The sequence below is a fragment of the Peromyscus maniculatus genome, chromosome 6 (genome assembly GCF_049852395.1).
Source record: "Peromyscus maniculatus bairdii isolate BWxNUB_F1_BW_parent chromosome 6, HU_Pman_BW_mat_3.1, whole genome shotgun sequence".
In the NCBI taxonomy this organism is placed as follows: Eukaryota; Metazoa; Chordata; class Mammalia; order Rodentia; family Cricetidae; genus Peromyscus; species Peromyscus maniculatus.
This window is the reverse complement of record NC_134857.1, coordinates 15,901,987-15,929,000: the sequence shown is the minus strand read 5'-3', so window position 1 is coordinate 15,929,000 and position 27,014 is coordinate 15,901,987. Positions and strand designations below refer to the sequence as shown.

The window sequence follows — 27,014 nt, the reverse complement described above, 5'->3', positions numbered from 1 at the left end:
AAATAAATCCATACAGGTATGAGCAATGACTTTCACAAGAGTACCCATAGTACGCTTATGTGGAAAAGATAATTTATTCAACAAATAATGCTCAGAAAACAGATGTCCATATGTAGAAAGATAAACATAGACATTTATCTTATATCACATTATATATCAACATAGATGGGATTAAAAAATTAAACAAATAAAATAATTGATAATATGAAAAAGCAATCCATCAAACGAAGAGAGGTGTTTCTAACTATACATTCCAAATATATTAAGAACTCATAGAAATCCATGACAAAAATATTCCTGTTAAAAATAGACAAAGGATCAAATTCAACATACTCCTCCAAGAAAACATACAAATGGTCAACAGATATATTTAAACTGTTCAACACCACTAATCATCAAAAAAATTGGAAAAAACCTACAATGGTTTATCAAGTTACACATTAAATAAATGGTTGTTATTGAAATGTCAAGCATGACACATGCTAAGGATGATGGGGAAAGAGAATCTGTACACAGTGTCGTGAAATGAAACTGAGAGCCCATCATGCTCTTTGTGAGAGACCTCTTCAAATGGAAAACATAGCATCTCAAAACAAATGAAAATGGAACAATAATATGATCCAGAAAAATCAGATGTAACTTCACATCGAAGTGAAATGCAATCAGTACATCAGAGATACTAAAACTTCACCTTCGAAATTGAATTACTAACAATATATAAGATACTGTCATCTGCCGATTTTAAAATCCTGAAGTCTGCAACCCTGTGTGTAGTCAGTGATTATTCTAAGACTATTTAGAGAGAGGCTGCTGTACAAAGCTCCAGGACATTTCAGAAACCTCTCAGCTCCTAAACAGAGAACTTTGAAATGGCTTCCTCCATCTCAGCCCATAAAAAGTTTAATTCCTTTCAAACCAACACATCAGTGGTGTCAGAAATATTAATTATACTGGAAATAAGTTAAAGATAAGAAGTTCTGCCACATGAAAGGCAGAATCCACATGTTGTTAATAATAATGAATTCCAGACACAAGTCCAAGAAAATACAGCATCAGCATTTGAAGGCTGAAAATGCCATTCTCATGATATGCAAATATTTTTATAATAATGTATTACAAGTGAGAGTTGCAGAAACAGAAAGAAGGCCATGGCATGGATTAAAAATAAAATAAAACAAAAACCTCTCAGGTTGACAGGAAAATTAAGGCAGAAGTGAGAAGAATGGAGAATGAAAAGGTGCTCTAGTGGTTCAGAGACACACATGCATTGTGTGTACAGGTTTTTAGTAAGTGCCCAGGCATAGTCATCTTCTGAGGCCTCACTGGATGCATTTATTTAAGTATGAGATTCTACATATCTCCTTATAGAGTTAATACTGTTCAGAAGGATGAATATCCTTCACAAAGACTGGATGTTATGCTTTGGATTTGACTAAAAAGAATGGTAACTGATTATATAAGTAAGTGAGTCTCTGTTTTATAAAGGACTTTAAGTTTACACAACACATTCATTATCTCACTTGATTCGTGAGGCAGTATCCTATGGTGGGTAGAAAAGAGATTCACAGTGTTGCAGAGCTGTAGAATTATGTTCGACTGGGAGCTGGGCAGAGTGGGTGATATCAGAGCCAGCCTCCCAGTTACTGTCAGTCTCCACACTGGTTGACTGTACCACAGGACCAGACTGTTTTAGGAAAGTAAATGTACATGCTTAGTCCTTCTCAGTGTCAATATTGACTGCATATTTGGTGTTGGGCCTTTGAGTAAAATGTTAAAAATACAAGGCTGAGGGAAAACAAAACACAAGGGCCTTGTTTTCATGAAGCTTACAGGCTAGTTCTACAAATAGTAGTGAATTAATTCTGTTAACTATAGGATTTCTGAAGTTTTGTGTTTTGCTAGACCTGGGCTCAGATCACTTAAATGATGTATGTTGACACAGAAGCAGTTGAACAGGTAAGATTATAATTTAGGCCTAGATTTGTTGATTCTGGAATTTTTGAACCATACCATGGAGGTATTTGGTGGCATACTGATGCAGATCTAAAGCTCACAAGAGAAATGTAGACTGGGGCTGGGAAGGGGTCTCAGTGAGTACAATCAAGTGAGTTCAGTGATACAATACCCATGTAATAAGCCAGTGTGGTGGGGATATGCCTGCAATCCTAGTAATGAGAGGTAGAGAATGTAGACTCTGAAGCTCATTGGCCAGCTCATCTCGTCAATTGGTTAAGTCCAGATTTTGTGAGAGATCCTATCTCAAAAAACTAAGGTGGGAAATGGAGGAAGCCACCTGGTATTGACCTCTGGCTTTCAGGTGTGTTTCCAAAGACATGCCAACATGCATATATCTCCTCCAGAATGCTAGGGTGAGTGTATGTGCCTCTGTGACTGTCAAGCAGAAAAGTATACCATATTTTATAATATTTTTAAAATATGTATTAAAAGTAAAGAAAAAACAGCATTATGGGATGTGGAAGGGGGTGGCTCAGCATTCAAGAGCCAATGCTGCTTCTTACAGCACACCTGAGTGTGGTTCCCAGCATTGACACTAGGCTGCCTAAAAACATCTGTAACTGTAACCCAGGATTTTCTGTCTTCCTCTGGAATCCATGGGTACTAGCACACACATGGCATACATTCTCCAAAACATCATGCTTGGGAGGCTTGTGAAGAGATGGCACACAGCCCTCTCCCTCCTGTTATCTTGGCTTTCAGAGATGCTCATGAGACTTGATTGTTCTCTTGCTGAAGCAGGAAGCACTCAGTCTCTAGAACATCTTCCCTTAGGATAAAGGTGTAGCCCATGAAGATATTTGTGGCAGTGTAGAAGCAGCCTTTCAGATAACTGTACCTCGACTCATGTTCCTATCACACTGGGACACATTAGTTTTTGTTTCATTGTCTGCATCTTGTGGGAGGAGCTGGTTCACCTGGTTGTTTTCACTCCTTATATTAAATAATAAACAAAATCCAAAAGGGGCTTGTTTCATGGTGGCTGAATCTTACAGTCTTGGTTGAGACCACTGTGTCAACAATAGGGACAAAGACAGAACAGAACTCCAGGGAACTTTGCCAGGAATTAACAGGGATTATATGAGCAAAAAAAGCTGGAAGACAAGGGTTATATGACTAAGAAAAGCTGAAAGACAGAGATTATAGGAGTGAGAAAAGCTGGAAGATTAAACAGACTTAAAATGTGGCATTTATCATCAGGATTTTTGAGAGATATTTGCTATGACCAAAGAAAATATTTTTAAAGAAGTAGTAAATTAGATAGCATCTTACACCTGTCAGAATAGCTAACATCAAAAACACTGATGACAGCTTATGTGGGAGAGGATATAGAGCAAGGGGAACTCTCCTCCACTGCTGGTGAGAGTGCAAAGTTGTACAGCTACTTTGGAAATTAATATGACGACTTTTCAGAAAATTGAGAATCCATCTACCTTAAGACCCAAGGATACTACTCTTGGGCATATATCCTAGAAATGTTCAATCATACCCCAAGGACACATGCTCAGCTCAACTATGTTCATAGCAACATTGTAGCTGGAGTTTTCTCCAGTCCCTCCCAGGCCCACAGCCACTCAGACCCAAATAAACACATAGAGGCTTATACTAATTAAAACTGTATGGCCTAATGGCTCGGGCTTCTAGTTAGCTAGATCTTACATCTTAAGTTAACCCATTTCTATAAATCTATACCTTGCCTTGTGGCATACTGATATCTTTACATCTTGTTTCCTCTGTGTCTGGCTGGCAACTCCTGACTCAGCTTTTCTGTTCCCAGAATTCTTCTCTCTCTTTGTCCCACCTATACTTCCTGCCTGGGTACTGGCCAATCAGCACGTTATTTATTAACCAACCAGAGCAACACATTCACAGCATACAGAGCAATATCCACAGCACAGCATTATTCATAATAGCCAGAGCCTCGAAACAACCTAGATGCCCCTTAACTGAAGAACAGATTAAGAAAATGTGATACATACACACAATTTAGTACTACTCAGCAGTAAAAACCAATGACATCATGAAATTTGCAGGCAAAGGGATAGAACTAGAAAATATCATGCTGAGTGAGGTAACCCAGACTCAGAAGGACAAACATGGTATGTACTCACACATAAGTGGGTACTAGATATAAACCAAAGGATAACCAGACTACAACCCACATCTCCAGAAAAGCTAACTAACAAGGAGGACCCTAAGAGGAAAATATGGATCACCTTGGGAAGGGGAAACAGAGGAGATCTCCATGAGCAAACTGAGGGTGGGGGGAATAGAGGGGGGAGGATGGGGGATGAGAAGGTGAAGGAACAGGATGGTCGAGTTGGGGGAGGGATGGTGTAAGAGAGCAATGAAAGAGATATCTTGATAGAGGGATGCATTATGGGGTAAGGGAGAAACCTGGTGCTAGGGAGATTCTCAGGAATCCACAAGGATGACACCAGGTTAGACTACTAATAGTAGTAGAGAGGGTACCTGAACTGTCCTATCCTGTTAATCAGATTGGTGAAAACCCCAACTGTCATCATAGAGCCTTTATCCAGTAACTGATGGAAGCAGATGCAGAGATCCACAACCAAGCACCAGGCCAAGCTCCAGGAGTCCAGATGTGGAAGAGGGATTATATGAGCAATGGTGGATCAAGATCATGGTGGGAAAATCTACAGAGACAAGTAAACCCAAGCTCATAGGAACTCATGAACTTGAGACCAACAGCTGTGGAACCTGCCTGGGACTGGACAAGACACCCTGCATATGGGAGACAGTTGTATAGCTTGGCCTGTCTGAGGGTCCCCTGGCAGTATGATTAGGATCTATTCCTGGTGCATGATTGGCTTTCTAGATCCCATTACCTATGGTCAGATACCTTGCTTACCTTCATGCGGGGGGGGGGGGGCTTTGCCCTGTCTCAACTGAATGCACCAGGCTTTGCTGTCCCTCCATGGGAGGACTTATTCTTTTGGAGGAGGGGATGAGGAGTGGGTCAAAGACATACAAACCAAGAAAAGGATATGTTTTGCTTTATGAGAAAAGTATTGAAAGCTAATTTAGTGACATGCTGTTTCTAATTGAAATTTTTAATATCTACTCAAACCAGTACATTTTATCACATCTCAATCCGAAATGAATGAATGTATACATACAGTTTCCAAATTACTGACTTAGAAAAATTACTAAATATAGTTTCATCTTTACCATGTCAAATCTATTACTTCTCATCTACCTGAACTCTACCAGGGCTCGTATCACTTTTGATACTCATGGGTCAGATATAATGAATATGCTCTAGGTTAAAAACAAAATCAGAACAAGCAAACATACGGTCTAGTTGGGCTCATGGTGATAGAGGTTATAAAGTAGGTTATAAACTCATAGTAACTTTTTAAAATTTATACTGTTATTTTTATTATCCATTCAACTCTTCAACAGGTATCTTACATTGTGTCTACAGTGCTCCTGGGCATCTAGAATACAATAAATAAACATTAAATAACCAGTGTTCTAATGAGAGAAGATAGATAGTAAATAATCACATAATGGACTATCAGAAATGATATTGCATTCAGACTCACTGGATGATTACTGATGCCTTGGAACACTCTGGTTGCTTTGTATTGGCTCTCAGTGATTTGTGAGCTAAATGTAATGAAGTTATAATTCTCACTGGACAAATAAGAAACTTGAGCACAGTAGTCTCCCAAAGTAACAAAGATGAAGACCTGATCTCAAGCAGCCTTGTTGTAACAATTGCTTTGTCAATCCTCCTCATGTCAATAATGAACATGGAGAAGTACAACATGAAGCAAGAGAAAAAATAGTCATGGGTCAGAGAGAAATGGACAAAGGGTACTCAAAGAAGGCATCCCTAAGGGGTTTCTACCTGAAGAGAGGCCAGAAATACAGAAAAGAACTTTGCCACAAAAATATATGGGATACAGTAATTCTAGTGACAGAAGAGTGAGTGTAGTTTCTAAGAGGCTGTTTGTCATCATGACTAATTACTATACTATGATGTATTACTACTGGAGAACAAATGAGCTATTCTTCATTTGAATAAACTGAAGGATAAATGTAATTGTATCTGTTTGAATACAAGATGTGCATGTTTAAAGGTGCCTCTAAAGAACAATGTGGGAATAGATAGAGAGGCACAAGATCAAGGAGGAACAGTAGCAAAGCATGAATGATCTGATTTCAGTTTGGAACAGAATAACCTAGTGGAAATGCAAAGATTGGAGTGTGGGCTAAAAGATGCAGAAGCAGGAGACAAAAATGGTTATCATTTCTGTAGGCAATGAGGACTGGTCATAGTGACAATGATGGTGGTTATTAGAAGGAATCATATACTGAATACACTTGAAGAAGAATACCAATAGAATTAATTTGCTTATGGATTAGGAGAAATAAGATCTAGAATGTTTTTACCATGTTGTGTAACATAGAAGCAAAAAAACACTCTGGTCTGTCCTTCAGATGCCTGGTGATAAGGGGATTTCTTGAGCCACCTCACCTGAAGGAGGACTTGAGTTTTGTCCTGCTATGGTGCCCTGACCAGAAAGCATCTAAACCATATTCCTGCTCAGCCCTCCCACAGCAAGCTTATTAGTCTCCTTTTCATCTTATCACTTACAATGGCTATCTATTCTTTATTAATTAAAGTGCTATTCCTGTGTTTTGGTGTCGTTGTTTCTAAATGTCCCTTTGTCAAACAAATCTTTGCCTAAATAATGCTGTCTAATAGATAACTCTGGAGAACCTGTTGTTACAGGGTGTCATCCTTAAATCTTAAAATAGGCAAGGAAACAGCATTAGAATGTTTCCTGTGCTGTAAACACATAAGTGTATGTTTATATATAAACCAGATGTATGCTCCACAAATTCCATTAACTATTCAAAGAAACTATGTGCAAATTTAGCAAATACAACAGCTTGCTAGTACTAAACTGAAATTTTATACCTCCTCATATGAGAGGGTGTGATACTGTACCTAAGATCTCCTGAGTTATTGTGCCTTATTTATAAAGAGTTTCTCAGAATTTACAAACTAATTTTGCAAAATCTACACATTACTAATTCCAAATCAATAACTCTTATCTCAAAGTAAGCAGTACCTGACGGTTTTATTTCTTGGCTATGTCCTTTGTAACATTGGCATTGCCCAGATGATTTAAATTTGGCCTTTAACTTTGGCTCCCATTTTATCATTGCTTGACTGTATGATACATAATCTACATGATACAACTGTCAAACCAAGGGTGTACATTCCAGGGAAATCATTCTCCATGTTATAGAATGCATTTACAGGAAACAAGATTAAAAGCACAACATTAGAAATAGATTTTAATTTCCAGAAAAGCGATGAAAATATATTTAGGAAGTTACACACACAAGTACTAGTTATCGCAGAAAACAATGGGACCATTTTCTAAGGTTTGGTAAGTCTGAGGGAAGAGCAGCTATGAACAAACAACTTTCAACACAAGTGTGTAAATGGGCAAGGAAGAGCCTGCAGGGCCAGGTTAATTATCTCAGGGTCTAGGCATTGAGAAGATTGTCAGGCAGTTTTGAAGCAGTCAGATGGCAGCGCCGACTCACAGGCACCCCCAAGGTCTTGCGTTACAGCACTGTCATATTTCAGGTGACAGGTAATACTTAAGAACACACCGACACTAAGCTCCTCAATTACAGTCAATGTCAAGGTTACAACCAGAGAACTGCTAATTTCAAACATACACACATACTGCCTGACAGAAGCTTTTGTGAAAGAAAGGGTTTAAAGCACCAATACCACAATACTAAAGAATTTTCTAGAACATTCCCAAAGAGATTGTGTAATTAGTTTGAGATATTGCAAATGGGATAAAAAATACAATTCTTTACAAGGAGGGGTTATTGTGTGGCACGTATGCACACACACAGGAAACATCAGACAGGACTGTGGGTATGTACTCTCTCCTTACTTACAGTCACATTTTACAGCAAGGAATGTCTATTTAAACTTCACTTTTCCACACAATCATATTAAATTATATACTTAGACTTTCACAGGTGCAGTGTTATTTCTTTAAATGTTTTTTGGATGTCACTTTATTCATTTGTCAGTTATTTTTGCATTGATTTGAAAACTTCTGTTCCAGATGGTCAACACTCATTGTCTTAAATTTTCTATTACTTGTAAGCCCACAAAGGGCTATGTGGTCTTTTAACTGTCAATGTGTGCTTTTTAAACTTTGGACAATAGAAACTTTACTAAGGTCAGTTTCCAACAAGAAAGAGTTGTGCAAAAGGCATGAGATAATCCATGTTATAGCAAAGGATGATTAAACCAGTTTCCAAGCACTGACTCTGTAGCTCATCCACTGGCCAGCTTTTGAGTCTGAGAAGGGAAGCTGTCAGTCACAGGCAATTGACAGCCACTTTGAACATTATGACAGGTCAAAATTACATGCAAATTTTAATTTCAAATGTTTGACTTTCTAGGGAGAGAGGTCCAAACAGTTATCTACTTCTTATATTTTTCTGATAATTGTTTTTATTTCCTTTCTTTTATTCTATTCTTCCTTCTTTTATTTATTTATTTAGAGACAAGGTCTTGCTAAGTGTTTCCAAACCTATCTCTGTGAGGACACATTAGGTACCTCACTCCTTATTCTTATTTGGATTCTATGTCAGGGAGTAACAATCATCCTTTACTGGAAACTAGGGTGGGATAATGCCCTTGTACACTAGTTTAATAAAACGCTGATTGGTCAGTAGCCAGGCAGGAAGTATAGGCGGAGGGAGTAGATAAGGAGAAGTCTGGGAAGAGGAAGAGGAGAGTCAAGAGTCACCAGTCAGACACAGAGGAAGCAAGATGACAAGGCAGAACTGATAAAAGGTATCAAGCCACATGGCTAAACACAGAAAAGAATTATGGGTTAATTTAAGTGTAAGAGCTAGTCAGTAATAAGCCTGAGCAAATGACCGAACAGTTATAATTAATATTAAGCCTCTGTGTGATTATCTTATAAAAGGCTGTGGGACTGTGGGTGAGAGATTTGTTCCAACCACGGGCCAGGTGGGACACAGAAAAACTTCCAAATGCAGGAAACCAAAATATATTCATATTTAGAGTAAGTAAAATATGATTTAAAAAGGGTAAATTATAAAATAACTATGCTTATTGGTACTTTATGCCCTGTAGCAAGGAAACTAGTTTTCTATCAACAAATGAGTGGATAAAGAATACGTGGCATATGCATATAAAATGGGATACTTTCAGCTCTAAAGTAAAATTTGAAAGAAAAAAGTGAATGCACTCTGAATATATAATAATGAGCATGGTCACATAATCACAGAAAAAAAAACGTACATATTCTCCATCATATAAGGAACTTAGCTGTGTGTGTGTGTGTGTGTGTGTGTGTGTGTGTGTGTGTGATGTATGTAAACAAATCTATATTTGAGTATATTTAACACAGAGAACATAGAATAAGAGGAAGTGAACATTAATTGTTGAGGGAGGGGGTGATGAGGAAGTACTAAATTCAGTAAACAGATATGAGTACATAACTTGTAGTAACTACAGAAACCAGGAAAGCAAAGCAGGACCAGTGTTAGGATGGGGGGTTGGGAAGCAACAGAGAAGGGAATATCAAAGTACAAGCATCTGATCAGGGGAATGGGACAGGGGAGGTCCATTGGGAAGGGAACCAAAGAGAAGGAGCGAGATAGATAAAATAGTAGTACAGAAGGCTGGAAAAAACAACAACAACAACACAAGGAATCATACTATTAACTCTACCTAAAAACAAAACAAACAAACAAAAATCTTATAATTCAGGAATTCCACGTATAAAGCCCACCTAACAAAAACCCCATTACCAGACATGAGATACCCTATTGCCCTTGGATACCCCCAGAAGTAGAAAGTAAGTTCCTATTGCAACAACACCATGAACTTCAGAAACAGGGCCCAGAGATCCCTTAGAGGGAACTAATCTGAATGCCTCTTCCCTGAGAATTAACTTTCTTGGTACCAGAATGAGGCACTGAAACTTGAAAGGAGGGAGACAAACAACAGCCCTATCCAGCTATGATGCCTAAAATTCACAACAATGACCAGCATCACACAAATAGCCCTGTGTGTAGTAGTGACATGCATGCCTTGACCATAATCAATATCGCTCTAATGGACTTCAGACTCACTCAACAGGAGGGATACCATGTCTAGTACTGGAAATATAGTTAACTCTTCAGCAATTGTGGAATCATGTTTATTGAAGAAGAATCTACAACCATAAACTTACCAAACCAGTGTAATTTCTGAAAACAATCTATAAATATTTGTCCATTAACCACAGATAAGTAGTCTTCATCTCTCATCAAGGAAACTTCTCACTGAAACAGATGGAGATCACTACAAGGAAAACAAACCCATTAAAATGCAGAGCTGTGGAACCTAGTCCCAATAGATACATCTGCAAAATCCTACCACAGATAAGGTACAGGGAATAGTGAGAAAAAGGGGGCAGAAAGACAGCAAGAGCCAGAGGGTCAGGGAGTTTTCTGTGAGATTGTGTCTCCTGGTAACATCAGAGTCTCACCAACATGACTGCCTGAATGTGAACTGAGTAAGGAGGACAACAATGAACATCTCACACTGGATGGAGAAAAGTCCATGAAGCCCCAACTCTATAACAAGAATTATAGACAACCAAGGAGAATAGGGAGCAGGAGAAGTGGACTTCCCCAGAGAGGAGCATGCCAAATAGTTGTCCATTGCAAAATGGTCATTGCTGAAAACATACCTACAGCTAACATTATATAGACTCAACAGGATATATTTAGGAATGTATGTCCATCCATATGATATATATATATATATATATATATATATATATATATATATATAATCTAACTATATCTCTATCTATATCATCTATGCCTATATCTATATATAATCTATCCATCCATACATGCAATAATAGTTAGTGAAAAAAGACATCATGAATTTGCATGAGAGCAGGGAGGTGTGTATATAAAGGGTATGGGAGGGGTAGAAAAGGAAAGGGAGAAGTGCAATTAAATTACAATCTCAAAATATGAAATTGAGGATATAAAGCTATTTTTTCCAGTTCTAAGTTTGTTATGGATTTTTCATCTGGGGCAGTACTTAAATGCTTAAAAGTACACTCCATAGTCAAAGTGTAAAATCCGATATGACCTCCATACCTTTAGAATGGCTGTCCTGAAGTCACAGAGGTTCATGGAGATGTATAGACTTTGGGTCTGGTTAATTTTGGTGCATGGTGTTTTTGCATTCTATGATCTTTATGATTAAAGATTTAATTACAAATTTTTAAGATATTTTCCTTTAATCGTACATTCAAAATAACTGACAGGTCTGACCAGAAAATTTAAAGAGTAACTATTTGCTATTTATGTTATTGAACATAGCCTGGACCATTGCCAAGGGTATAAAATTCTGCATAACAACAAAGAAAATATTCTCTTACCAGTGTTTTAGATCAATCTCATATCTTCTTTTTTATTTCAATCTATTAAAACTATAAAATTTTTTGAAAAATATGTATGTTCTATTGATGAGATAAAGAAAAAAACAACTTGATACTAAAGAACTTAGGGAGAATCTAGCTTAATGTTCTTGGCATTCTTGTGTGGAATTCACATGATACAACTGTTAATAGACTTTTCTTTTAATTTATGTACCATAGGTCTTATCAAATGAACAGATTATATGAATAATAAAGCTACACATTTATGGTGATATTTTATTTGTGCTAAAATGTGGTTTTATTTGTATGTTAATAAATAAAATTGCCTGGGGATCAGAGCTAAAAGCAAGCCATTTAGCAGATGTCCGGTGGTGGTGGCACACGCCCTTAATCTGACTTAATCTGATCACATGGCAGGCAGAGTCTGCAGAGTCAAGGACACAGCCAAGCGGTGACCCGAACCTTTAAACCCAGAATGAACCATAGAGACCTGGAGGTCTGTATAGACAGGCAGTGATGAGAAAATCATGTAGTTGGGTTTAGAGCCAATGAGAAGGTAGAACAGAAAGGCAATAAAAAAAACAGGTCACACAGGAGAAGGTCTCTCTCTCTCAGGGAAAGAGACGGCAGCAAGTGGTAAGCTAAAGGTAGTCTTGGGCTTTTGTGGAGTATGTGGAGAGATGTCTGGGATTAGACTCAGAGCCAAGTTTGATTCATTCTATATCCCTTTGCTTTGGGCTTGACTCCTGTGCAACTTCATTTCCCATCCATTGATACTGTTTCTAAGTAGGTGCTACAGGTGTCCACACCTGCTGGAACTGTATCAGCACACTAACTGAGCAAATGAAGGGTTGCTTTTGTGGAGAAGATGGGTACATGAAATGTGTGCAAATGACTGTGAAATGAAATGTTAACATTCTTTCTAAGGATGGCAATCAGGGGAATTTAAAAAAACAAAACAAAACAAAACAGGAAAATCCATCCATCAGGAAGTAATCATTGCTGCTGTTGCCAGGCAGAGGGTCTAGAGAACTCAGTTAGAGGGAACAGAGAAGGCAGTTCTAACAGAGTGTGGAGAGATTTTCATAACACTGCACTTGACTCTGCAGTACATTCCACAGGACACTCCACTGCCAAACGCTACTCTTCCTTCTTTATTCATGCTGGCTTGTGCCTGAGGCCCTAGCATTCGGGGTCTCTGTGAGGCAATATTTTCCTATTTACAAAGAAACAAAAATATGTTTTCATCTGTAATGGTATGGTGTGGTTCCCACTAGGTAAGTACTTTGAACTTTCTGGGTGTAATTTCTGGATTCCTGCCCACTTCTTGTGGCAGTGATGAGAAAATCATGTGGTTGGGTTTAGAGCCAAATAAACTTGCAAAATAAACTTGTGACAAACGTTTATTTTCTCAGCATTTCACTAGCCTCTAAATCCTCTAATCATGAAATTTACCTAAATGTACCTCTAATTGGGTAAGAGTGTAACCACCTGCAATCCCAGAACCCTGGAAGCAGATAGTAAATGAGGATTATTTAGTCACAAGACATTCTGGAATACATAAACAAACAAGTAAACAAACAAAACCTATAGGTGTGTATTTTTCCACAGATGTTGCCTGGAGCTTTATAAACTAATTAAATTTACAGAATCAAGTCTGTCTTTCCTCCTGAAAAATAGTGTTCCATTGTTTGTTTGTTTTATGGATTTTGATAGCTAATCATTGTGTATTAATAAAACTGAATACAATCCTATAAAAGAAAAAAATAAAACTTATCAAGACACAAACAGAAAGACAGAGCTAATCTAAGCTGCTGGCCTCTGTCATTAACCTAGTTCTGCAGCAAGAGCTGAAGCAACAAGGATGTTGACAAAACTTGGAAGCCATTATAAAATTTTATATCAGCCGTAGCACCAGCTATAGTCATCCATGTCAAAGGAACCAGAGTTCAGCCATGGTGGAAAGATTTTGTAAGAGACCCTACAATTTCCCTAGCTGTGGGTTATTATGTTATCTTTTCCTCTCTCTCCATGTCTATGTATCTTCAGGAGAACAGAAGTATCTGCAGCAAAGAGTGGTATTACAGCTTTCTTGAGAGGCATCCTGGGACCCCAAGTTAATACAAAGGACAGGACCCAGGTATTACATTGCATTGTTTGAGGACTCTCCCCTACCTCACACATTTTCTGCCATAAGGAAAAGGTACAAAAGCTATGGTATGGGCTTGAGAATTCCCCAAAACCAGAATGGCTGGCTTCTCAAAGCCATGCATAAAAAATACATTAATGCCAATAAGGAATATGACATGGAAACAAATTTGAGTTAATGAACCAGAAGGTTGTGTCAGAAAAAAATAATTAAAAATTTTAAAGAAAAACATGGAAATGTGATGGAAACTGATATTTCTATAGTTGTTTATGAGAGAGAAGATAAGTGGAAAAAAAAACAAAGTTTGAAAACTTTAATAGCTGATTATAAAACACATACAACTACCAATAAGTAAATCTATAAGATGTTCAGAGAATTTCAAGAATGTCAATGCACTGAAGCTTTCTAAAGTATTCCACAGAGAAAGAGAACTGATAGAATATGCATACATATAAAAAGATGTGTCATGAGAAATTAGCCAGTGCAATATCAGATGCTGTTAGATCAAGAATCCACAGAAATGTCAACAGGTTGGAGATACCAGACCAAGACAGGTACTGAAGAAAAGCTGTCTGAGGCCGAACCACTTCCTGCTAGGGAAAGTCAGTTCTTTCTGTACAGAACTGATTGAAACTTAGTAATTCACTTGTTAAAATGGTTAAACAGTGATGAAAATCCAGATGAAGGCTGGGAAAAGCCAGTTCACATTTCCCCCTAGATGTTTCTGGACTTGCATTTCCCTTTTCAAGAAAACACTTACATTTTCATCTATTTTTTGGAAGTCATGTATTTTCTATGTTAATAAAACTGTCTCAGAAACTTGAAGAAGCCTCCTGACGAAATCTAACAAATGTCACAGCACCTTAAGAGTTTGCTGGGATAACAGGGTATCTCTGAAAATACTTTCCATTCACAGGCCCTATGAAGCATATGTGATCATATAGTTTTCAATGATAAGGAAATAAAATCTTAAACAGTTCATATAGCTCAGTGGTCATGTGGCTAGTAATGGTAGAGTAGAACTATATTTGAGTAACCTTCTTAGCCACCCAATATGTTACCACTACATTTAATTGCTCTTTTGATAGGTAACATTAGCCAATCTTACTAGTTACTGAAATAACATGAAGAAACACATGAAAATATTTTTTCATGTCTTGTTGCTCGACTGTGGACATTAAAATAACTTACAATCACTACTCTGCCTTTTGGTTATGATCAAAAACTCCTTTAAAAACCCTTTTACAACCCAGATTTAAGTTCACAGCTTCTGCTACCCACCACTTGAGTTCAAGCGGTAGATGGCAATTCAAACACCAAGAACCCAAAGCAATCATTACTGCTGATCAAGGCAGAGAAGTGGGGCTCTGATCCAGACTCAGGTTGTGAAATGCAGTCATTTTGCCACCTAACTTAAATCATCCAAAAGGTAACGGATGCTTTTAGTTGTTTCTCTGGCTTTTACGTCTGACTAATATGTTTACATGAGGAATGCTACTTGCATGCCTGGAGTGGGTGGGGTAGTTCCCTCCTGTAGCAGAGAGAGCCCATGTGACTTAATGGGATCCATGGATCGTCCAACAACTGAAACTGCCACCTTCTACTAGAATATAATTTTGAGACTTGTCCTCACCTTATTACAAAGTAAAACAGCAAAAATCCAAGACTATTCCTGATCTGTTTCCTGATAATACCCTTTCCTCCTTCACTCTGATTATGCCTTAGGTTCCCAAACATTTCATGCTTCCCTTGGCATTCATGTAAGCAATATGAGCATAGTGAAAATGTTATTTTATTTTTATTAAGCAACTTGCATGTTTTCATGTTCTCCTTCACGTGGATTTCAGTTAAATTTGTTCATGACCAAAAAAAAAAGTGTGGTATGTAAATCATAAAAATATTTATAACTGGATATGGATCATAGTCACAGAGTCATTGGACATCACATTTTAACACATGGGTACAATTAGAGGATGGAAGTTTTATCAATATATAATACCATATAAAATATTTATTTTAAATATTAAATTGATGTTAAATATTTTAATTGTGTCCTAATGAAGTCATGCCCATGCATTATTTATTTCAGCTCCGTAAGCTTACATATGAGAATTGGCATTGTTGGCCTTGGCTTTTTAGAGAAATGAAAGTATGAGGTAGACAGATATACTATTTTATGTGACTATGCTCCAAAATAGTAGAAGCAAGTGTTTTCAAAAATGGGAGAATATTTCGGCATCCCGATCACACTCCCAAACTCTATTACCTTTCTTTACAAGGTTCACATTATGGGTCTGAGAGAAGGCTCAGAGGTTAATAGCACCTACTGTTTTGGTGGGGATCTGAACTCAGTTCCCAGCACCCATACCTGGCAGCTTGCAACCATTTGTAACTTCAGCACCAGGGAAATCTGGTGCCTCTGGCTTTGGAGAGCTTACACTCATGTGCACATCCCCCACACAGAGACATACACATGTACAGAATTAGATAAATTATTACACATCTAACATAATATTGCCAACACCTTTCAGTAAACTGGCCATAAAAAAATGGTATCTACCAGAAACTGAAACCCAGTCACACATGCACATAATTCGAACATCTCAGTCACATCCTTCAGCAGACCTACAAACCAGAAGGCGCCTTGTTTTGTCGCAATGGCTTGGTCCAGGCCGAATGCAACTATAACCTTACATTTTAATGTTATTTTTATTGCTGATGTGTAGGATATTTGTTGTCAGTCTGTCATGGCAGGCAAGGCTATGCTGTTACGGTGTGTTCTACGTGATTACACCTAAAAGTCTAGAGTATTTTTCCAAAACAAACCTTTTTTTGAGATTTAATATAATTATTGGGCATTCATGTTGGTAAGATTACATGTATTTCCCCTGTATTCAGGCTTCTATATTATATACAGACAAGTTCAAATAGTTTATCACCTGCTGTTTCTAGTACCATTTATAACAGGTTAACTTGTGAGCAAATATTAAAATATTCTGGCTAGTTATCAATTGAAGAAAATTATTATACCATCCATCTTTCCTAAAATGTCAAAAAATTTAAAATCATAGTGTTTATCTAAAGATTAAATGATAAAGAATAATGTTACTTATGTATGAAAATGTCACAATAAAACACATTACTTCATATTCTACCTTAAAAACTTCATCAAATAGATTAAATAACATTCATTGATTTAGGCCCCATAAATATTCTAACTATGTAAAAAAAAAGTCATTGTAAGAATTTCAGATAAAATAATGCATTCAATACAATGATCTACCTACCAGCCTAGCAGAGAAAGAAAGCCACACCATGCTAGCAGTCTGAAACACCAGCAGGAAATCTGAGAACATTAAACAAAATAACTTGAAGAACCTTCCTGAGTCTGTGTATTCAACAATGCTTGTTTCCCTAAGGTCTAGTCAAGTGTGAGACCCTCAGTGGACACTTCACAAATGTGGAATGGGTCCTAAACAGGTTGTTTAACATGAGACTACAAGAAGATGTGTTTGAGCTGCATAAGATGAATTGCTGTTGATTCATCAGTATAGACCTCATCTGTCTCACTCAGCCAGACACACCTTTGGGAGCTGATGACAAGGACGTGCTGACTTGTCATTGGCTAGGGATAGAATGAAAGGTAATTTAATCACAAAAAAATGCTCAAATTCTTGACCCTATCTTTATTAATTCTGCTCTATCTAGGATAATTCTAGTTCTAAATCTCCAAATACTATGGAATTGGCTAAGAGGTACATTTGAAAGGACACTAATAATATGGCATATGCTGCAGTGTAAATTTCAGATCTAGGCAAAATTAGATCCCGATTTTTGGTAATTATCTAAGGTGCTATTCCCTGAACTCCAGTAGCCAATCAAGTATGAAATACATCTATTAGAACCCATAGCTCCAAGTGTAAGGATGTTCTGTAATGGTTGCAAAATATTTATTGCTATCTTCAAGTCTAGTACGTAAAATTTTACAATCTGGAGATTTTACTATAATTAATATTCCAATTAAAAGTGGACGACTAAGCATCTATTCAGGAGAAAGTTTCCATACAAATGTCCCAAAGGTCTAAACAAATCCTGACCTACAGTTAGGTATAACTTTACATTTACAGCTGAATTTGGAAAATGATATTGAATCCCCAAGATAGAAATCTCTCTCTCTTTCCCCACAGCAAAGATCAGTGAAGCAACAAGGAATAGAAGGTAGTTTCTTTGGAAATGAAAGGCTGTAAGGTTGAAACTGAAGGTAATTTTTGTGCAGGACATGTGGCAGTCTTCTTTGTACACAAGGTAAGTATGAAATGCTTTAGAAAACTGCATAGACTATTGCACTCTGTGGACATGCCCGTGAGTCTGCTGCCCTTGGCATCGTGGGAGCTATTGAAGATCAAAATTGTATCCTTTAAAAAAATCACTGATTCCCCAGTGTGCAGCAAACTGTCAGACACTCTGTGCATTCAAGAAAACCATGCATTCAAATGATTCCTGTGAATCTATCTCGAACCAGATATTAGATGACAATGGTGAATCAAGGAGGCTGGGCTTTGACCTTGTGTGGTTTAAAATCCTATGCATAAAAGACAGTGAATGCAGGAATTGCTGGGTGACGCCATCAAATTCAGGAACAGCACCTACCTGCCCTTTCAACCCACAACTTTTAACTCATAACTCCTTTTTTACACTTTTTGATAATAAACTTTTTTCACCTTCTGAAGATTCTTGAACATCATCCTCTCACTGATAATCACAAAACACAACATACATCTCTTGCTCTTCTATTTGTTCCTACTAGCCAAGGTTCAATGCTCCACAATCAGTATTCTGAAAATGGCAGTGCTTCTCTCTCTGAAGACAAAGTGTATTAAACTATCAAATTATGCTTCTATGAACTAGACTACCCAAAGGTGCAATATCTTTGATGGAGACAGACTGCCCTAGAAAGGGACTTCAAACACAAATGAAGTGTGGAAAGAGCGTGATATATGATACATAAAAAAGAACCAGGCAAATGATGATGGATTCTGAATGCAAGACTTCTTGCTATCCCCAGTGAAGGTACTGATGTGCTTTGAAGACTTCTGACTGATAACTTCTAGAATCAGAGTGAGACTTTGAAGTGCAAGCATAACAGAGTGTACAGTATTAGAGAAAAACCAAGGAAGGCCAGTTAAGGTGATGACACAATGTTTAAGTGTGAATTCAGGTACCTAAAAAGTAATGGTTCAAGAGATACCAGAAATCTAGAGTTCCAGAAGAGTGAATCTAAAGATAGAATCACACCCAACAAGAACAGGAATCAATTTGGAATTAAGAGAGAATAAGTGAATGTAGACAACCATGCATTTCTAAGTATAATTCACTCCAGATTGGGCAGCATTATGATTAAAGCTTTGAAAACCTATTTGAAATATACAGAAGTGATGGAGGTGTTCTCTTCTTTCGAAAAATCATCATGATTCTTGTTATCAATAGTAATTTTAATATCTTTGACAAGTGTTAGACAATAGAAAAGAAAATGCTTTGGGGTTTTTTGGTTATATTTGTTTGGGGATTTGTTTTATTATTATCATTATCATTATTATTATATTGATTATGAAAAACTGGAAAGCACAAAAGTCCACCAGTCCTCCATGAGCCACTATGCCAATGTAAATCAGAGCTGCAAGAATCTGAAATGTGAGTGTCTAGCCCATGGCATTGATCAAGACACTATCAGAAGCACTGTTTTTAGTAGAACAAAAACAGTTCTACTAAAAACTGAACGTGCAATGCTATGCTTCTGCTACAGAGTCTGTGAACTAATATGTTCAGTCTTTGTCCATTTGATCATCTGTAATAAATTAGCACTTACTATACAGAACATACTGTAATATATCTTCCAATGACTCTCTAAAGAGAAAGATTTAGTTTACAATGCTGTGGAGAGCACATACTATTACTGCAATGATAACCATCTTTTCTTTTCCCCCAAGGCATCTTCTGGAAGCATCTACCTATACATAAGCATACACGGAAGAATTTTATCAACATGTAAGTTTTGAAATGACATGAGTAAAAGATGTTATGATCACACTGAGTGGTGTCTGATGGTACAGAAGACAATCTACTATTTCCACACGGTGAATCAAGGAGCACAGATCAGTGTCATTCTTTCTTACATAAGACAGTTGTACTCAACAACTGCTTTCCATATATCCATGGGGAAAAGAAGGAGGGAAGGAGCCGAAAACGCTAATGAATGAACTCAGGTCACCAGGAAGCTCATGACTTCAGTCTGTACCATTTGATCAGTTTTCTAATAGCTATAGCTTAATGATTCAATTAGTCTCATGGGAACAGGGTAAGCACATACTTAATGTTCTGTGACATATTACTGATGAGAACTTCTCAAATCCATGACTGTCTGAAGCTTATGAATAATTAAATCCAAAAATATTTTATTTTATAGTTCCCCATGAGTAGATAAATGGAGAGATAATTGCTGGTATTAAAAAATAAATACAAGGAAATAACTATATAGAACTATATTATCAAATATAATTTTGCTAATTTACTATTCTTTTCTTAGAAATTTATTACCTAAGAAATTTAAACACATTAAACTGCAACCTCTTGAATGTTAGAGATTGTGTTTAGTACTCCATGGAAAAAATATGACCTTTGTGTATTTTGGGTATTTTACATGAACCTTCCAGGGGCAATGGGACACAGTAAATACTAGTATAGTGAACTAATGTATTTGGAAATTATTAAAATGTGTTAATCATGGTATTGTTGCCAATTAGAACTGAAGACAAATCAGGTCATCTACTAAAAACAGTGCTTCTGATAGTGTCTTGATCAACCTGTGGTTTTTTTATATGCAAAGGGAATCAAGAGATAGGTTTGATATTTTTTTAAAAAAAGTGTTAAAGTGTTAAATGCTTTTGTAAGAATACCTTTCAAAATAGAGTAAATTTCCAGCCAGATTCTGAACTTTTGCTAACCAGTCTTTATGCTGATGTTTTCTTTTGTTTTCTTTTTTGGTTTTTTGAGACAGGGTCTCTGTGTAGTTTCAGTGCCTGTCCTGGATCTCACTCTGTAGACCAGGCTGGTCTCAAACTCACAGAGATCTGCCTGGCTCTGCCTCCCGAGTGCTGGGATTAAAGGTGTGCACCACCACCATCCGACATACTGATGCTTACTTATGCAATAACGAAGTTAATGATTATAAAGCTTACCAGTCACTGGTTGAATGCTGTCTTGGGCGGGAAGCAGTATGTTAACTCAACAATACCCCTCTGAAGTGGCATTTTGCTTAAATGTGAGGATCTAGATTAGTGTGTGTTGACTTTAATAAAAATCAACCATAACAAATTATACCTCAACTGATATAAGACTTTATACTTGGTAAAATTTTGTATACTCAGCAAAATTGTAGGTAAACAGAATTAAGTCTGCTTCGATACCCCTATAGGCCAACAGTCAGTATTTCAGAACTACCTATGAATAGACTACCATATTTGTGATGATTAAAAGCAAAACTGAAAATATTTCTGGTATTCATAAATAAATATTGGTATAATTCTAGAAGTAAGAGCTCCAATTTCTGGGAAGATAGAATAATGGGGCTCTCAGGCCATACCCTTCACTATTGCTCAGGTAGAGTAGTCAGCCACTTGTTAATTTGCCTGCTTCCAGAGGTGTCTGAAAATATGTAATAAAATTTCAAATATATAGCACTTTGTAAAAGGCATGACCAATTCACCTTGTGTATATAATTGATGGATGCTTTATGTACTAATTTTGACACTGATATAAGATCCAAGAACACACAGGAGTCCTCCCCTTACATCTTTACTGCAAATGGAAATACTGCTACAGAAAGACAAGCTTGAGTCTGTATTAGAATGATTGATACTTTCGAATATAAACATGGAAACCTCTTCTCCAAAAGGTGGCCTGGCTGCACAACTGCTGATATTCTTTTTGACAGGTTTTATGAGGTCCTCAATCAGTGAGGGATAGTGCTACAGAGTCACTTCTCATGTACTTGCCAATCTGATTTCTTACAGTAATGAACTTCAGGGCTCAGCTTAGAATGAAAAGTCATGAGACCCAGAGAATGCATCTGCCCCACAGCATGGTCATAGAGATCACAAAAGACCATCCTGAGAATTTACTCTGATTTCTAAAACACAACAACCAGGAAATAGTGACTGGTTACTCATTGCTTTCAGTGCTACTATGGCACAAAACAGTTCTAAAGTATTATATATATATAAATATAAATATTATATAATTATACATTTCTGCAAATTTACATGAATAAATCAGTTGAAATCATCCAATACATTATCTTAGCATTCTGAGTTGTATAGTTATGGTATAACTTTCAAAAAAGATACTTTAAGTGACAAAGGTAACTGTTTGATTCCACACACTGTTCATATACAATAGCTAAAGTTAATTTGGAAAAGCATGGTGTAGTAATTCTAAAACAATTACTTCTTTTATTTATTTTCTTAAATAAATAAACATATATAGTATTTTTACTATTTTTTAATGAAACACATTTTAGAAAGATAAAAAATAAATTTCAGAGGTAATTACTTTTAGGAATAACTCAGCAAAGCAACACAATCATTGTGTTCTTATACAGAAAGACATTCTTTCTACCTAGCGAATCAGTAATGTATCCTGACTACATTTCCTTGTCAATAGCTGTGCTACTGTACAAAGTGTTTTCATGGGCCTCACAATTCCTCATTATATGACTATGACATGTCCTTTATTAAGAACCTTATTGTTAAATGTATGAATAATTTACTTGAATATGAAAGATCTTTAAGTATTGGATTTTCATTATTTCCTAGTGTATGGATAGCTTCAGGAACCATGTACATCACTAGAGAAATGAATTTCAGTGATCTATTTGTTAAAAATATCTTCAAAATCTTATCCATTAAGAAAATAGTTATGAGGTACTACTGTAGTCAAGCATTGATGCTCAAGCCTGAAGAAGCTATGTGTGGTGATAATGAACGAATCAGTAAACAAAATATTCATGAATGTTTCTTAGTCATCTGTGAGTGATTTTTTCACTAAATGTATGTATGTATTAATTTAAAAAGAGGAATTAATGAGGGGTAACTATCCATGTATCATCAATTGTCTTCTAGATATGAGAACAATGGAGTGAACAAAATGAGAAAGTGTCTTCAGTAGCGGAGAAGACAGATGAACCAGTGACTCACAAGTGAGAAAGACATTTAAAAGTGAATAGGGGGTATAGGGAGCTTACTCATGAGCTAATGAAGATGAATTTTAAGATAGATTTTAAGGAATATAAAAAATAGTCGCCTGGTCAAGGTAAAGTATTCAAAAAAGGAGGCACAAGAAAAATGAACTAAACAACTTCAATGATAAAGAAAGTAAGAAACTCAGAAACTCATCATGATTGAAGCACAGAAGAAAAAAGGAAGTGGATAAATGAGGATAAGGAGCTCACACCTTAGGAAGAATCTTGAGGATAATGTTTGATGTTGTGGATTATTTGACTTGAATGCTACTGTGAACCCCAGAGTCTCTGTTAATAAAATATATTATTTTATTTGGATCAGGGGGTGGAGCCAGCATCCAGTTGATAAGAATTAGCCATAGAGAGGACAGAGGAGCCAAGAATACGGATAGAGAGGCACACAGGAAGGAGTAGGGAGGGCCTTGGACTTTTGAGGTCTTTTTTGGTTTTGGATGGTTAGAGAGACACTCTGTTGCTGGGTCTTAGGCCAAGGAAGGTCAGCTGGTTGCTTCTCAGCTTCTCTGAGCTAAGAGGAGTCTTTATTTGTAAGTAGAATGATAGAGACTTAGTTTAAAAACAATGTGCTAACATTAGAAGACATAAGTCAATTATTTTTAAAGTTTGTACTATAGGAAGACTGTTTCCACATGGATTTGTGTCCATGTGAGTTTGTTTAGTGTGAAAACGATTGCCCATCATGATCTCCCTTTCCTTTTCTTTACCGGCAGTAGAGCCTCTGGTCAAATAAGGTTCAGATCACCTGGGAAGGAGCCTAGAATCCCTAGTTTACCCAGCCAAAACTAGGGTCACATGGCTACCCTAAAAAATCAGGGCATAACTATAATATGTGCTCCTAAGAAGTATCCTTAATGATAGAGGATGTGAGAACAATTTCCTTCCTTCCAAGTGACAAATGTAAGTGTTATTACTGGCACTCAAATAGTGACTCTGACTTAGAGAAAGGTGTTCATGTGAGAAGGATGTTTAGATTAAAAGACTTTGGAACATCCTAATCACCTCTGCTTTCAGCCTGTCTTTGACCTTGCTGTTAAATTAACCAGAGGATTGCCTATTGGTTGTGTAAATGTATCATCCTGAAATGGATGAGGCTCACATTTATTATGCCTTATACTATCACAGTGTTTGTTGCTGGGGCTGTTCTAACTAATAACTACAAAATGGAGGCCTTAAAATAATATCAGTTGACATTTCACAATCCCGAAGAGAAAAAATCATTTAAAATCAAGATATTGATGAAGTCGATTCTTTCTGGGGTCTATGTAGGAGACTACTCCACCAGAAGTCCATGGCATGACTTCGTGTATAGAATCTTCATTCTAATATCCATCCATCACCACATGGCATCTTCCCAAACCTCCATGGTTCATATGGCTTTCTTACAAAAACTAAAGCATTGGTTTAGATACCAGTCTAGTCTATTCTGACCTCATCTTGACTGGACCTCTAATGACCCTATTTTTAAACAAAGTCAGACTCAGAGGCAAATTCAACATAGCTTTTAGAGAATACAACTTAACTCATTGTTTTTGATATGTTTAAAATATGAAATCGATTCCCATTATTTGAATTTTTATTTAACTATTTCATGTGTGTTATTTATAGCTAAGCTTGAGTGTGAAGTCCCTCAATAAACTGACTTCTTCCTCTAATATCTTAGGGAAAAAGCATTACAAAATAATGTTTTAAAACTTTGAGTACTTCAAATTATTTTAATTGGATTTGACACAAATAATGACTTTATAATATCCTCCTGTTGAGAATTTGGAAAAGAATAATAGAATAGAAATGTGCTATTTTATACTTTAAACACATTTTTAGTATATTTGTAATAATTTAATTCAATACACAAATTGCTTTCAAATATAATTTGCAAATCATGTGTATCTAAAGAGTTTTTACAATTCATTTTTTAACTTATGTTTTAAGAGGATGGTAACTATAAATCATAGATCACAGACTAAAACTAATCATATAATGATAATAAGCACACTTCACAATGTATATTCTTTAGTGTTCTAATAGAATACTGAAATGGGTGTCACCTTAGCACTCTGCCCTGGTGTTTCTTGATGCTTAGCCTACTTGAGGGCCTTTGTTGTTCCCATGTGTTGCATGAATCTTAAAAGTTCTTATTAATAAAATCAAATCTGAGGCGAGTTATTGGGGTCCATGTTAGTAGATCAGAGAGACAGAACAAGCCACAGCTATCTCACCTTGCCAGTTCCTCAGCTGGTCCTATTTCCTCAGACTGGAAGCTTCTATGTCCTCATCCCAATGGCTCTCAGCTGAACTGCTGCTTAAAAGCCTGAATGCTTATCCAGCCAAATGCTTAACCAGCCAAAAGCCTCTAGTTTCTGGTCGTCACGCCTTATATATCTTTCTACTTTCTACCACCACTCCCTGGGATTAAAGGCTGACTTTCTGGGATTAAAGGCATGTGTCACCATGCTTGGCTATTTCCAATGTGGCCTTGAACTCACAGAGATCCAGAGGGATTTCTATCTCTGGAATGCTAGGATTAAAGGCGTGTGCTATCACTGACTAACTAGTGGCTTGTCTGTTCTCTGACCCCAGGTAAGTTTATTAAGGTACACAATATTTTGGTGAACACAATACCACATCTCCTCTCTTTTTGTCTAAAATTAAAAAAGCTTATAACTAATACAAGAAAAACTATCCAATAAGCATATACAATATATACAGCCAAAATTACATTAATGATGTCTAGTCCATTAACATTTTTCAGATAAAAAACTCCATTATATATATTAACAATGTCCAGTCCAGTAACATCTGATAAACTGAGACCAAAAAATTTTCATTACTTATCTTATTTAAAACAAGTAGTTCCTTTTTAAAAGTAGATTCCATAATCTCCCTTTTTATCTTATCATATCCATATTTTCTCTTTTTTCTTTTCATAATAGATTCAGTAGTCTACCTTTTGTCATTTTTATATCTTCCCCTTTTCCTTCAGTGTAGATTCAATGATCCACCTATTTATCCTATCATTTCTTTATCTTTTTTCTCAGAGTAGATTCGATGATCTATCTCATATCTATATTCTCTTTTTCTTTTTGCTTTCTAGGGGTGAAGATGTCTTTAGGGAATCTTGAAAAGAAAATTTTTGGGTTAATCGTCAAGTCCTGTATCATTTGTCCAGTCTATGCATAAAAGGAAAGTTCAGGGCTTGTTTCAAGTCTTTGTTCAAGTAGTCTGTCAGGCTGGATCATCTCAACTAGTCCTCTCGAAATTGTTCTGACCAGTTTGTAGTCCAAAGTCAATTTTTCCATGGTGTTAATCGGCTTAATGGCTTTATCATAGTCCATGTGGAATCATCGTTGTAGGATCCTGTCATCTTTTTGAAGATTTCAAAGTCACTGTTAGGCATGGTCATGGTTTCCTGCAGACTTTTTTTTTTTTTTTTTTTTGCCTCCTCTGTGGTTTGAAGCAATCACAGTCTGATAAATGTGTGTCTCTCTCTCTCTCTCTCAGAACCATGAACATTCTTCCCTAGAACAGAAAATCTTCACAACAATTTCTCCCCACCATTTGTCACGCCAAACTTTTCCAAACTGACCTTTGCCGATGCTTTCTTGTAACACGATGGTCCTGGAAATTCTTCTCTGAACCAGCAGAAGTAAACTCTTCGTCCCAGGTAGCAGCATCACCACAGTCACCAACATGATGAGAAGGAGCTGGCAACGTGGAGCAGTAGCCACTGCTTCCATGGTCCCACCACTGTTTGTGGCTCAGTCCAGGCCAAAGCTTCTCCCAAGCCTCCTAGGCCGGCTCAAACTCGGGATCCTACTGCCTCTGTCTCCTTCAGCAAATCCTACCGGTGTGTGCCACCACAACAGCCTGAGTGTAGCTTGGGCCTGAGCTGGGGCTCACAAGGCCACAGGCAAACAGCTTTTTCATGAATTCGTAACACGAACGTTGGGCGCCAGATGTAGCAGGCATTTTAAAAGTTCTTATTAATAAAATCAAATCTGAGGCGAGTTATTGGGGTCCATGCTGGTAGATCAGAGAGACAGAA

At 36.9% G+C, this 27,014-nt stretch overlaps 1 protein-coding gene across 7 annotated transcripts in view; it reads right to left on the bottom strand.

Annotated features, from left to right (window-relative positions):
- Naaladl2 (N-acetylated alpha-linked acidic dipeptidase like 2) overlaps positions 1-27,014 on the bottom strand; it is a 1,286,850-nt gene that overhangs the window by 750,042 nt on the left and 509,794 nt on the right. For 3 of the 7 annotated variants that reach the window (XM_076573985.1, XM_076573981.1, XM_076573986.1), the window contains exon 2: positions 10,302-10,411. The exons of the other annotated variants lie outside the window; for them this stretch is intronic. In XM_076573985.1, coding sequence (XP_076430100.1) covers positions 10,302-10,377 — 76 coding nt within the window. In that variant the 5' untranslated portion in view covers positions 10,378-10,411. The remainder of the gene's footprint in view (positions 1-10,301; positions 10,412-27,014) is intronic. 7 annotated transcript variants of the gene reach the window in all.